The sequence below is a fragment of the Cryptomeria japonica genome, chromosome 9 (assembly GCF_030272615.1).
Source record: "Cryptomeria japonica chromosome 9, Sugi_1.0, whole genome shotgun sequence".
NCBI classification, from domain to species: Eukaryota; Viridiplantae; Streptophyta; class Pinopsida; order Cupressales; family Cupressaceae; genus Cryptomeria; species Cryptomeria japonica.
Genome location: NC_081413.1, coordinates 297,093,213 through 297,108,297, shown reverse-complemented (window position 1 = coordinate 297,108,297; position 15,085 = coordinate 297,093,213). Strand labels below are relative to the sequence as shown.

Genomic DNA, 15,085 nt, shown 5'->3' with positions numbered 1-15,085 from the left:
AATTTTGATCTAAGCTCAGAGAGGTTCATTTATTTTTTAGTTTTCCTTGTTAAAGGTGATATCTTAACTTGGCTTTAGATTTTTCTTTTTTTATGCTTTTGAGTATTTGACGTCTGGCTCTCATTATGTGTTTGCAAGTGTTTTTCTTAGGTTTTTCATATATATCATTTGTTGAGCATACAAACAAACTAAAAAAATATGGTACTAATCATGTAAACTATTTTGTGTTCATTTTAGAGAATTTTATTCAAATCTTTATGATGTTTAAATGCAGCCAGACATGGGTTTCAATATAAAGGTTCTAGGTGGAGACGTCAAAGCATTACCAGGAGTTGACTGCATTGTAGATGTACAAGAATTATTCAATTCAAATTAATTCTAATGTTTGGATTATCAAAATCTTCTGTTTACTATAGTAATTATTGATTGTGAATTGTGTGTAAAGATGCTAACAAATGCTAATTTAATCATTTATGTGCAGAATACTATCAGAACAGCAGTGCTGGATGTTCTAGTGTGGCCCAACCGTTATGTTTATCCGGTTTTACCTGGAGACTACAGGTTTCTCTTTGGCCACTTCGTGTCTTGATTCCTCATTTTGTTTCTTATGTTATGTAGTGACACGACATTATATGTTGTCGAATTATTTTGTTGATTTTTTTTGTTACATATGCAGTTTATATACTGACACTATGTAATGGTTAAATTTTGCATTAAGATTGAGTAACAAACGGACATTTTCATAGAATAATGTAGTTATTCTCAAGTGCTTAGTAACTCATAATATGAACATACCTCATGATAGTGATAATGAATTGATAATAATGTTGGAGCTATCTTAAAGAGGAAGAGTGTCCTATTTGCAAATGGATTGAAAGACTTGGAAGAAACATAAAATCTGCTTGCATCCTTGTTGTAGCTAGGGTGAGGATAGGGCTCAGTGCTTGTTTGGGATTTAGTTATGCTCTTGTGGTTGCAAAATCGCGGGAGGTGGGGTATGGTTGCTAACTACCTCCAAAAACCCGAGCTTTTCATTGCCAAATAGGGATACTGTAATAGTCACATTTATTTTTCGAACAATCTAGTTTACATACCTGTGGAATTTTATTAGGGACAATACTGCCTGAAATAGTATATTTTGGGTAATTCACTTAGGTCAAAGACTGCAGTCTTATTAATAATGAAGAAAGATTTTAAGCGTGTGTAAATAGTTTAAATTTTAATTCATTTAATGTTTCATTTGTTATTTTTGTTATTTTTTTAGAGTCATTCAGTGTTCATTTGCTTTATATATCAATTTTATGCAGTCTGCAAGTTAAAGAAATATGCTGTGAACCGTATAGAGTAAAATTGAATTACATCACTAGAGAGTAAGGTTTTCTAAGGTGGTCATATAATTTTCACTCAACTATCAAAATATTGTGACATTTTTGTTGTTTCTCTTCTTTAGTTTAGTATTGTAGATATCTTACCTAACCATAACCTCCTAATTGTAATATTCCCTGCTGTTATATGACTGAAATTGTGTAGGGAATATTGACAAACAGTTGTCTACCAACTATTCAATCTGCTGTTCTGATTTTAGACTGAATAACCTGCGTGTTATTGATACTGGACAGCTTGTATAACTCTGTGTGTTATGCAGTTTTTTCTTTGGTTTTGCTTGTAGGCACATATGAATGCAATGAACTGAAATGGATTACTAATAATGAAAGCATACCATCATCCTATTCAGCTAATTGACATTCTGTCAAACAATTGTTTTGCATCCTCAGATTTGAAAATCAAACTTATTACAGCACATATAGAGCTCAATTCCGAAATACAACAACGACACTTTGTCATGACATGTAAAACTCTATGCAAAAAGTCACTTACAGCCAATAGGCATTTAGACAAGCATATGGCATGCAAAATTGGTTTCAATCCTTCTTATTCAAATTGAAATATTGGTATGTAATGGACTGGTTACAAGCTCAGATGCCAATGTATTGATTAGATTCATTAGAATAACCAAGACTCTTGGCTTTTCAATGAAAGGCACTTCTACAATCTGAGTACAAATGGCAGCCACTATAACTATTTAATGTAATCATAAATGGATGCAAAGTAACATGAAAAACCAGGTTTATTGCAGTGCCTATACTAATGATGATATGGTAGCCACCAAACAATCCTCAAACATCTTCCTTAAGCTCGAATTATGCCTCTACATCTGCTGCTCTTGTTCTTGCCTGGCAACTTTTAAAATAAATAAATGCAGCAATAAAAGGTCTCCAAATTGGTATTAAAATGATTGCCATGACAATAGCAATTGATTCGTCAAATACCCATAACCAAAGGATGCCTCCAAGTGAAGATATGAACAAAATATGTTTTCAGTGATGCCCTAGCAGTGGTTTATCAGACCCCTGGAATTAATTATTAGCAAGCTAATAGCTCCTCCAAGATACTCCAAAATGATTGCTAAGACCTCCTAAGATGAATGCTCAAATACCTGCAGCGGTTTATCTGACCCCTGGAATTAATTATTAGCAAGCTAATAGCTCCTCCAAGATGCTCCAAAATGATTGCTAGGACCTCCCAAGATGAATGCTCAAATACCCACAAAGAAACAACATCCGAATGAGGCCATATGAACAAAATCGTGGTATTCCTCCAGCTGATGTAAAGTCTGAAAATGACCTCTGATGAGAACTCAGAAAATGATAGATGCAGTCAGCTCTTAGGTAGTAAAATTGATGAGGACTCCTAACCTTAAAATGCCTCCAATTCTCCGAATTGAACCCTAGCATTATTTGGCCCTTGGCCACCAATTAAGCTCCAATGAAAGGACTGAGTTATCCTTCCCAATTTGCAATAATCTCAGCTGATAGTTTCAGAAACCCAAACTGGTTCCTTCTCCACACAAGATCTCCAAATCAAATATCAAATCCTCAATGATTAGAAGCTTAACTTGACCTTCTTTTATACTTTTTCTCCATCCTTTCAAGAAGCTTCTAGAAATAATATTAAAATAATATTATTTCACTTAAGTGCCTTTTATGATATAATAGTAATTTAAGTCACTTTATTAAATTAATTAAATATAAAGTTACCTTTTAATTTTTATTTATTTGATAACTTAATAAATAATTAACTTAATACTTTTAATTAAAATAATAAATTAAGCTATCCTTAAGAAATATCATTAATTGGGATAGCTTAATTAATTAAATTAATTAATTAGTCTGCCTCAAAAAATGGGGACATTACACTAATGCCAAGATATAGGAGTTGGGTTGGCTCTTTTACTTTAAAACTAGTGACTAGTTATCATTGTTCATCACAGAAACAAAATGAGAGAAGCACAAACTACCCAACAAAGGAGATGTTACACCATTCTATCACTTAGGCTTGAAGGGATCTAAGACCTTTCCTAAGGCTTAGCAACTGCCCAAGATTCCGATCTCTTTTTTGTTTGAATGAGAAAGGAACTAAAATGTTACCTGTTAGAAGTTAGTCGTGGTCTGGAACAATACATATGACTGTTACATTTGAATTCATACATGTGCACTTATAACAGAAATTATACATCCATTCACACACATAATAGACAAGAATTAATGAACTGGCCATTAAATTACTCATAACTTGCGGATTACATCCATTTATGCAAGTTACAACCATCCTTTGATCGATCTCTTACATAATGAATTTCTAGTTTACAATGTGCAAAAGTATCTTGAACATATTAAACTTGGCTAGCTTTTACCCTATCTATCAATCTATCTCTAAGAACACATATTTAGCTATCTTCCTCGATCTATTTCTCTCTAATAGTTATCTGTTTGTTTGTCTGTCTATACATTATTCTTTTATTTATAGGCCTGTTACTGCTCAAATTTGTAGGTTCTTAACTCCTTAAAGTTAGGCCATTCTTTAAGTGCAAAGGGTGTCAAACTTAGAGCAACAAACCTCCAACTTATGATCAGATAGGGGAACAATGAGCCAATTGTTGTGTGGGGGCAACCTCTTCTTCACTTAGAGCTTAGCTAGACCCAAGGGGATCTTCCCTAGAGGTATCCTTGATAGGATCAATCACAACTCAAGATGGGAAAATTGGAAGGTTGTCATTAGACCAAACACTAACCTACTACTCATAAGACCTCTTATTAAGTTGAGAAGCACAACATTGCATTGTTGCAAGATGTGGGTATGTAAAGCGTGATTGCAAAAAATAAGGATAGTTTTTGTTAATTCTTGTAACATCGGTCGTACAATTTCATAATTCCGATGCATGAGTTGATTACATGTTAACATATATAATAATAGATAAACTATTAGTATATACGTTAACAATAAATAATAAATAAAATCAAAATCGAATTATGGTGTTTGCCACCGGTCACACCCTTTCATGTTAACGGGCTGTAATTAAGCGATTCATAATAAATCACGTTTCCTCACGATCAGTCAAGCAAGCGATGATCTTAATGTTTGTTAACGTGCTGTGTTATCATGAGTGGTACGTAGGGAAGAGATGTGTCTTCCTACGTGGGAAGACATATCTCTTCACTACGTACCGTCTCATTCACATATATATATATATATATATATATATATATATATATATATATATATATATATATATATATATATATATATATATATATATATATATATATATATATATATATATATATATATCACTAATACATTTGGGGTCAATTTCCGACGGACAAGGAGCATTGTGTGAAAATTTGATTTTTTTTAAAAAAAATGCCCGTGTTCATCGGAATTCCGACATCGGGCATTTTATTAAAAAAAAAAAAAGACAACTCATTTTCATTTTGAAAGCAAGCCGCGCCTGCCCCCCCCGCCGGAGCGATCTTTGCACTGCAAGCAAGGGTTTTTGGCTGAAGTTTCCACCTCTGGCTCGCTTTTGTCCACCTCTGGCCTCATCTTTGTTTCCTGGTATGTATGTATGGTGGATTCATTGTTATTCTCATGCCAATAAAATCTATTAGCTAATCTAAAACAACGACAATCATTGTTATTGGTGGCCTCTCCTGCAAAAAAAACCCTACCATCTCCCACGCTCTCTGCTAATATATCATTTTTGATTAATTAAATCAAATGATGCGAATAGAAAGAACGAGTACTCGAAATTAATTTGTAACAAACAGTTTCAAATTTCATCATTGTTTATTTTTACAGAAATGCTTTTATGTCTTTATATTGGCAGCCTCTAAATCTTCTTTTAGAGGATTCTTCGCTAGGTCATCACGGCCAGATGCCCCAACTGCAACATGTGAATAGAAACCAAGACTGAAGGGATCACTACCCCATCTCGTGAACACTGTTTGGAGAGGATCAGGGACTTGCACACCTCTTGGCCCATAAATACTTGCATATGCCAGCTAATTGGTCAATTCGATAGAACATACATACACAAACATTTAATTTCCAACTTGCTCAATTCAAAACAACACATACCCAATCATTAGTTTACCAAATTCAAAAAACAACAGATACCATAATTTGTTTGACCTAATCGCTCATTTCAAACACCTCTGAAAATTGTGAAGTCTCATAAATTGTGAAGGTAAAAATCAAGAATGGGTATCCCCTATGAAGGATTAATGATCTCTTTGATCATATGAGACTATCTATAATATTATCTAAGATAGGTCCCTTAGATATGGCTGCCACAAATTGAGGATTAAGGAAGAGGATATTTAAAAGCTAGATTTTAGGACTTATTATGGCTACCACGATTTCACATTAGTGTCATTTGAGTCAAATAATGCTACAACTTTCATGAATTTATTGAACATTGCACCAAGAGATTGAGGATAGTTTTATAATTCTTAAGGGAGAATAAGATCTTTGGTAAGCTATTCAAGTGTACTTTCTACAAGGACAAGGTGAATTATCTACACCTTATGATTTTAGTGGGAGGGATTGTAGTTGATCTAGAGAAAATAAAAGCAATTGTGGGGTTGCCTACACCACATAATGTAACTAAAATCTAGAGCTTCATGGGACTTGCAAGATACTACAATAAGTTTGTATAAGGATTTTCTAAAATTGTAGCACCAATCACTTCACTCCACAGAAAGGGAAAATATTTGAGTGGAATGAGAAGTGTGACCAAGCTTTCCAATTTTTGAAGAAGCTCATTTCAGATCCTATATTGACTGTAGCCAATCCAAATGGGTAATTCATGGTGATAACAAAATGAATTAAGATAAGGAGTAGGAGGAGTGCTAATGCAAAATGGGCAAGTGGTTGCTTATTAGTCTAGTCCAAGTTGAAATAATATAAGTTAAACTTTGCATCCCATGACCTAGAGTTATTAGCCATAGTTCATGTGCTTTAGATGTGGAGGCACTATCTTTTGGGTAAGCCTTTTGAATTGAAGATGGACGACCTAGGCCTTAAATATATATTTACTCAACCCAATCTCAATGCTCACAAAAATAGATGGATATAGTTTCTTATTGAATATAAATTTGGGATTGAATACATTAAGGAGATGAAACATAGATAAATAGATGCTCTTAGTAGAAGAAGGCATCTAGCAGCCATGATTACTACAAGGTCTAATTTGAAAAAGTGGCTCATAATCTTCAAAGAGATTATTCCATGATGGAGAAAGATGTAGAGAAAAACCCCTTGGACCATCGATTTAATAGATATTTATTTAAGTTGGATGGATTATTAAGATACCAAGGGAGAATGTACATTCTAAACTTAGGGATTCGAGGAAGTTGATCTTAGAGGAGATCCACAACACACCATGGTAGAAAAATTGAGATCTTTATATTTTTAGCCAAGACTCGAGAAGGATGAGATTGAATTTGTAGCTTGATGATTGGAGTGCAAACATGATTACTACGAGGAGATGAAACATAGAAAAATAGATGCCCTTAGTAGAAGAAGGCATCTAGCAGCCATTATTATTAAAAGGTCTAATTTGAGAAATTGGTTCATAATTTTCAAAGATATTATTCCATAATGGAGAAAGATGTAGAGAAAAACCCCTTGCACCATCGATTCAATAGATATTTGTTTTAGTTAGATGGATTATTAAGATACCAAGGGAGAATGTACATTCTAAACTTAGGGATTTGAGGAGGTTGATGTTAGAGGAGATCCACAGCACACCTTATTCAAGGTGCCTAGGACTAGCCAAGATGGTAGGAAAATTGAGATCTTTATATTTTTAGCCCAAAATCGAGAAGGATGAGATTGAATTTGTAGCTTGATGATTGGAGTGCAAACAAGCCAAGACTAAGCATATACACCTAGTAGGGTTTGTATACTCACATGACATACTTAAATATAAATGACAAGTTATTAGCATGGATTTTATTTAAGGGTTGCTGATATAAAAGAATAAACATGATGTCATTTTGGTAGTTGTGGATAAGTTGACCAAGGTAGCATACTTCACCCAAAGGATTTTTTAGGATGGATTGTTTACGTTAGCTAAGAAGTTTATTTGAGAGATATTTCATTTGAATTGAGTACTTGAGATGATCATATCAAAATGAGATACTCATATAATTTCTAAATTTTGGAAAATATTGAATGAAATATTTGGGATAATATTGAATTTTAGTTTGACATACTACCCACAGACAAATTGACAAACAAAGATAGTGAAGCAAGTAGTCGAAGACCTCCTTAGGATGTATTCCATGGATTAATAGTCTACGTTGGAGGAGTATCTTCCGTTGGAAGAGTTTGCATATAATAACTCCTATCATGCATCTTTGGGTATGACACCATTTAAATATCTTTATGGATGAAAGTATTGTACACATATCATTTGGGATATCTAGTTGAAGACAAGATTGGAATTGGTTCAAATATTCTTAGGAGATACATGATGAAATGAGATTAACCAAGGGGTGGTTAAAGGAGGTAGAAAACATATAGAAGAGCTATGCACGTAAGAATGGTACTTTCAAAACAAAGTCTTTTTGAGGGTTAAACCTCATAAGAGTTCTATATCATTAGGAAAATTAGCCAAACTAGTACCTAGAATTGTAGGTCTATTTGATGTGTTAGAAGTAATAACTGTGGTTACATATATACTTTATCTACTGTGGTCTATTTGATGTGTCAGAAGTAATAACTGTGGTTACATATATACATCTACACACATCCTATTCTAAACTGACCAAAAACGTAGAAATCTCATGATGATAGAAATACGTTACAGTAACCATAGATATTCATGTAGACATGCTAGAAACGCATCATGTTAATGTTTGTAGCTTTAGTCGAATGATCATTTAGAATACTAGTGAGTCACTGTTTTGATGTTGATTTCCATTCACTCGCTTACTCTCCACCATACATTGGAGTTTGTAAAGCTTTAAACCTCCTTCTATTTGTTTGCAAACAAGATCAAGGAGTGGTTTTTGACCCTGCCCATGGGTTTTGAGGTTGCCAAGATCAATTAATGATCTTTTAGGCAAAGTAGTAACGCCCAGCTGGCTGTCACAGTCAATTATGACTGATTTTTACACTTTTGTTGAAGTTGTTTATGCTATCTTCCTCTTCCAAATAGCAGGTATGAAGGACAACAAGCATCCAAAGATAGGGCATTAATAAAGAGCACAAATCAGACCTTTGGGAAAGAGTTTAGACAGTGTAAAGTGCAGGTCCAAAGTGAAAAACCAATGAAAGGGCAAAAATGCAGTCATAATTAACTTGACAGTGAACAACTTCTTGTTTTGTAATTGCCAATGCCTTTTTGTGCAGGGCTAATGTGATTCTCTTGTGTCTCTAATGATAGACATGTTCTCATGTTCTAGAATGTAATTGGTTTTCATACTAAAGATGTGTTTGTAGAAAGCAAGAAAGGAAAAGTTGTCAATGTTGCATACTCCTTATGAGCAACTTTTGTAAACCTTGTTCTCTAACCCTCAGAAGGTGTAAAACCGTCTTTTCATGGCCTAATTAGCTTAGAATACTCAAAAATGTCTCTCAGAAAGTCTGCAACAGGCAAACTTTTAGTAAGAATTTGCAGACACAATGCTCAGAAATTCACACAATCAGCTACATTAAATACGTTCTCTATAAGTTCAATGTTTTAAGATGAAAAAGAAGAGTTAAATGGTTTTGATTCGATTTGCAATTTTTGTGAAGCTTTTGCACTGAAGTTTCCATAGCCTGATTTTTTTGCCTATGAAGAAAGACCATGTCAGATAATATCAGCGAAGAACAAAATAAGGAGACAATTGCTAGATTATGGTCTAACTTGAAAAGAAAAGGTGATGGGAAATGTTATAGTCCCTGCAAAATTTGTAAGGGCTTAAAGACTAGAAAACTTCTAATCAAAACAGCTAAGAAACATTGTAGGCAGCATGGTCACATTGAAGGGGGACATGATTATCATCCATTGGTAAGTTGTTCATTATACTGATGATGCTTGCTTCAACTTCATGGTGCATATATTTGACTTGAATGGCTTGCTTTGATGAAATCCTCTTTGAGATTCAAAAATCTACCTCTTTGTGGGGTAATTCACCTTGGTGAATATGTTTGATATAGACTTTGTAATGCCTAGGCTTGATGTAGAACCCACTTATTCTTGATCTATCCAACCTTGATCACCTTTGTAACTCTGTCTTGAATACCTTGATCATTGGTGATTGATGTCTTACATATGGCCTATCGTGTTGTAGATCCCTTCATTTTAAAGCAATCCTTATTGATTTCTCCTTATTCTATTGATTGCTATTCTTGGATTTTCGAAGGGAATGCAATATAGTCTTCTGTTTCTTCCTTGTTGAATCCTCATAATATCTTGATCATCATTTGACATTGTCCTTGCGCCTTGAGATGCTCCTTCCTTTGTATTGCATTGTTGAAAGCTTTGAATAGGTTTAGCTCCTCATGTTGCCATCCTAAACTCGTGAATCTTGGTGTTGATATTGATGTGAAAACCCTCCATGATGCCAATCTCCTTTTTCATGCCTTGAAGCCTCCTTTCATCAAGTGTCTTCATCCTTGCATTGAAGCATGATGTTGGCATGCTCTACGTGCTGGGTAAGGTGTTCTTTTCCTTGTAATGAAGTCCTCATGACATCCTGAAAGCAAGAAAGAACTTATCGTGAATGAAATGAAAAACAAATAATGCATCACAAATAAATTTAATCTGATTTTATACCCTAATTCACAGACTTGCTCCCTAATTCTTCTCCTCTTAATTGGTTGCAAATTGAATTTGATGAGCATTTGATCTTTGTTTTATATGCTTCCTTTTTACCTTTGCCTTCATTTCACCTCCATAGGTCGGCCAGCCCAATAATTGTTTATTAAATTCATGAATTTACCTTCCTTCTAGCTGACTTAAGGTGCTCTTCTCTTGCTGAGTGGGTTTGGACTCCTCTCATGCACAGATTTAGGCGCAAATAACAAGAAGGTTTGCACAGATTGGGGTCGGCAATGTAGAAAATTACTGATTTTATCCTTTAAACGTTTGCATTTTTCCTCAAAATAAGGCCAACTTAGGGCTATTTTACCCCCGAGTGGGTTTGAAAGGCTCATATGCACAGACTAGAGGTGAGAGAGAGAGAGAGGTTGAGAGGAAGAGATAATGACCTGGAGAGGGTAGAGAAAGAGAAGTAGAGAGGGAGAGAAGAAGAGAGGGATGGAGAAAGAGACCTAGAGAGGGGAGAGAGAAGAGAAATAGTAGAGAGGGATAGAGAAAAGAGATAAAATAGAGATACCAATGCCAATCTTTTTCTATAAATTTTTTTTTTCTAAAAAATCGGCCTACCGTCGGAATTCCGACATCAAAGCATAAAAATTCCGACAGAGGAGTGTCGTCGGATGCACAACATCCTCGTCGGAGCTCTCCTGGGGACCGTCGTAATTCCGCCGCCAAGGGGTTAAATTACGACGGCCTCCAGGAGAGTTCCGACGAGGATTCTGTGCATCCGACGACAATCCTCTGTCGGAATTTTTACGCTTTGATGTCGGAATTCCGACGGTAGCCCGAGATTGAGACGGTATTCTTTCTGGGTATGAGTATCAATGGCGGCCGTCGGAAAGGATGGGGCTGATGTTGGAATTGCGACGACAACAAGGATAGTCGGAACTTCCGACAAAAAGTTTTCGACGGCTTTTTTTGTCGGTAGTGCGACAAAAATGCGTCGGACTACCGACGATTTGCTGTCGAAATTTTGACCCGAATGTACTAGTGTATATATATATATAACATGCATACAATGAGGAGGAAGACAATACCGCAATCGATAAGTGTTGTGCATCCCTCCATTCACACTACAGCAGTTCAAATTTAATTTCAGATTATATCTTCATATCTTCATCTCTTCTATCCTCTTGATCACAGAATTTGAATAAACTTAACATGGTATCAGGAAGATCAAATTAAATTCTGTAACGATCATATAGACTTTCACCCGGTTCTTAGTAGATCACATTCCTACAATCCCAACGGCAACCGAAATTAGGTTTGAAGATCGACTAGATGGAGCATCAAATTTTGTATCTTGGAAATTCAGGATCATGCTTGTTTTGAAAGAAAATAAAATTGACTCGCATGTCGAAAGTGAAATTCCTGAACCCTCTATACGGAAAAAATTTAGTGGAGCAAGGGCAGTGAGAAGGCTCTTAAGATAATTGTGGATTCAGTGAGAGACCACATTGTGCCAGTTATTTCTAAATATGAGACGGCTTTTCAGATGTTCAAAGCCCTAGCTGACATTTATGAAATCAACAACACTAGCAGGGCTCTCACCTTGAAGAATCAACTACACCATATAAAGATGAATAAAGAAGAGACAATTACATCCTATTTCTTGAGGATCATTGAGCTTAGGGATCAACTATCCACTATTGGACATCTAGTAGACAACAAAGAACTTGCTATGATGGTCCTAAATGGACTTCCTACCTCATGGGAATCATTCATTCAAGGAATTGGTGCTCGTTCTAAATTTCCTAAGTTTGATAGATTGAAAACCAATTGCATTCAAGAGGAATCTCGACTTGTCACAAGAGGAATAAAACAAAACAATGGTAATGAGGATATTCAAGTTCTAAATTCTAATGCCCACAAGAAAGGAAAGAAGAAGAACTTTAAGAGAAAGAGGGACAACGACTCAAATGGAAAGGGGTCTTCAAAGAAGAAGAGAGACATTTCTGAAGTACAATGTTTCAGATGTGACCAATCTGGGCACTATGCAATGAAGTGTCCAGACATGATCAAGCAATAGGCTTCAATGGTAGAAGTTAAGAAAGGGAGTGATTCCGAGAAACTAGTCTTCTACTCAGCCCTCTCTAGTCAAGTCACCTCCAGTTCCAACACATGGGTGATTGACAGCGGAGCATCTCGACACATCACTGGATTTTGTGAGCACCTAGATACACTTGTGGAAAATTCAAATGAAGAAGTGACAATTGGTGATGACTCAAATTATCCAGTTATGGGAATAGGAACCTGCAATATCAACCTAAAGTCGGCATATCCCTATAGCTGACTGGAGTTCTATTTGTACCTCGTATAAAGAGAAACCTTGTCTCAGTTTCTGCACTTGAAGATAAGGGTTACAGATTAACCTTTATGGAAGGAAAGGTACTTGCTTGGCCAAAGAACTCCACCATCAAGAAAGCCCACACCATTGGAGTAAGGCAAGGGAGCCTCTACAGACTTTGCACCACTCCACCTCAAGCCTTGATTCATGAGACTCCAGATTCAATGAACTTTGGCACAAAAGATTAGGGCACCTTCATTTCCATGCTCTACCTAAGATAGAGAAGATGGTGATTGGCTTACCCAAGCTAAGTCACAGTTCTGAAGGAGCCTGCAAGAGGTGTGCCTTGGGAAAGAATACTAAAGGGTCTTTCAATTCTAGCAACAGTAAATCCAAAAATGTATTAGAATTAGTTCATTCTGATTTATGTGGACCCATGTCTGTACCCTCCTTAGGGGGATTTTTATATTATGTAATATTTGTAGATGATTATTCTAGGAAGACCTGGATATATTTTCTGAGGTACAAAGAGTCTGAAGAAATCCTTTCTAAATTTAAGGAATTCAAAGCTCTTGCAGAAAACATGACAGGTAAGAAAATCATAACCTTAAGAATAGACAATGGGGGGGAATACACTTCTGATAGGTTTAAAGATTATTGTGTAAATGCTGGGATTAAGGGGGAGTTAACTGTACCTTATAACCCACAACAAAATGGGGTAGCTGAAAGAAAGAATAGGACTATAGTAGAAGCTGCTAGGGCTATGTTGTTGGATCAAAATATAGAAACCTCATTTTGTTCTGAAGCATCTAGGACAGCTGTGTACATTCAAAATAGATGTCCTCATTTTCTTGATAATAAAACCCCTGAAGAAGCCTTTACTGGTAACAAACTTGACATAAGTCATCTCCGGATCTTTGGGTGTCCAGTCTATATTCATGTTCCCAAAGAAAAGAGATCAAAGTTAGAACCTTCTGGAAAGAATGAGGTATTTGTTGGGTACAGTGAAACCTCTAAGGCTTATAGAGTATACATACCTGGACAAAGGCAAATTGAACTAAGCATAGATGTCATCTTTGAAGAAGACATAACATTCAGGAGGTCCAAAAGCTCTAATGAATTAGAACACCAAGATCCTCCTACAAGCATGGATGAGGATCCCACCCCTGAGGTTCAGAGGGAGACCCCTGAAAATGCTGAGCATGAAGTTCAAGACTTACCTTTAGAAGAACATTATCCCGGAACTAGGAAGAGACCACTTTGGGCTAAAAAGATGCTTCAAGAAGCTGAAAATTATGCTGCTCCAAAGGGGACCTTCAGAGAAAAGAGACCTAACCTATTTTCCAGTTATGCTGCCTTGATGAGTGAGACCATTGATGCAAAACCTTCCTGTGTTGGAGATGCTCTCAAGCATCAAGTTTGGAAAGATGCTATGTCAGAAGAGTATCAGTCAATTCTGAAAAATGATGTCTGGGATATTGTGCCTAGGCCTAAAGGCAAATCTGTGGTATCTTCTAAATGGCTCTTCAAAATCAAACATGCAGCAGATGGCAGCATTGAGAAGCACAAAGCAAGGTTTGTTGCTAGAGGTTTCTCACAGAAAGAAGGTATTGACTATGAAGAGACATTTGCTCTTGTTGCCAAATACATTTCTGTCCGAGCAGTTTTGGCTATTGCAGCATCTAAAGGATGGAAAGTCCATCAAATGGATGTTAAGACTGCTTTTCTGAATGGTAAGATTGAAGAAGAAGTTTATTTGGAGCAACCTGAAGGTTTTGTGATTCATATGTCTGTAGATTAAAGAAAGCCCTATATGGACTGAAACAAGCCCCTAGATCACTATCTCTTGGAATTAAGGTTTTCCAAAAATGAAGCAGATCCAAATCTCTACTACAAGGTAATCAATGGTGAGTTATTAATTCTTATTCTTTATGTTGATTATCTACTAATCACAGGAGAGGATAATCGTATTTTCTTGGTGTAAGAAAGAATTAGCCTCTGAGTTTGATATTAAGGATTTAGGAATTCTTCACTACTTTGGAAGTTTGGTAGCAGGCAGATGGTATAATCCTTAATCAAGGAAAATATGGTATAATCCTTAATCAAAGAAAATACACCATTGATATACTCAAGAGATTTGGAATGATGGATTGTAGATCCATGACCACACCTATGGAGACAAATCTGCACAAGCTAAAGGAAACAGCTACAAAATCAGAGTTTGCAGATCCTACCCTCTACAGATAGATTATTGGATCTCTGATGTATTTGGTAAACACAAGACCTGATATATGTTATGCTGTTAATACACTAAGTCAGTTCTGTGTGAACCTAGGGAAATACATCTTGTTGCTACAAAGCATATTGTAAGATATCTTCGAGGAACTATTAGTTTTGGTCTGAAATATAAACATGTAGATCTTGACCTACATGGATTCACTGATTTTGATTGGGCTAGAAGCGTAGTTGACAGGAAAAACACATCAGAATGTTGCTTCAGTTTAGGATTAGGATTGATCTCATGGATATGTAGAAAACAGTCTTCAGTTGCTCAAAGTTCTACAGAAGCTGAATACATTGCA

General features: G+C 35.9%; 1 protein-coding gene across 2 annotated transcripts in view; it reads left to right on the top strand.

The window, feature by feature from the left end:
• LOC131079576 (synaptotagmin-5) overlaps positions 1-15,085 on the top strand; it is a 180,235-nt gene that overhangs the window by 72,702 nt on the left and 92,448 nt on the right. Inside the window, exons 7-8 of one of the 2 annotated variants that reach the window (XM_058017561.2) lie at positions 275-349; positions 482-561. In XM_058017561.2, coding sequence (XP_057873544.1) covers positions 275-349; positions 482-561 — 155 coding nt within the window. The remainder of the gene's footprint in view (positions 1-274; positions 350-481; positions 562-15,085) is intronic. The other variant, XM_058017563.1, reaches the window with a different exon arrangement.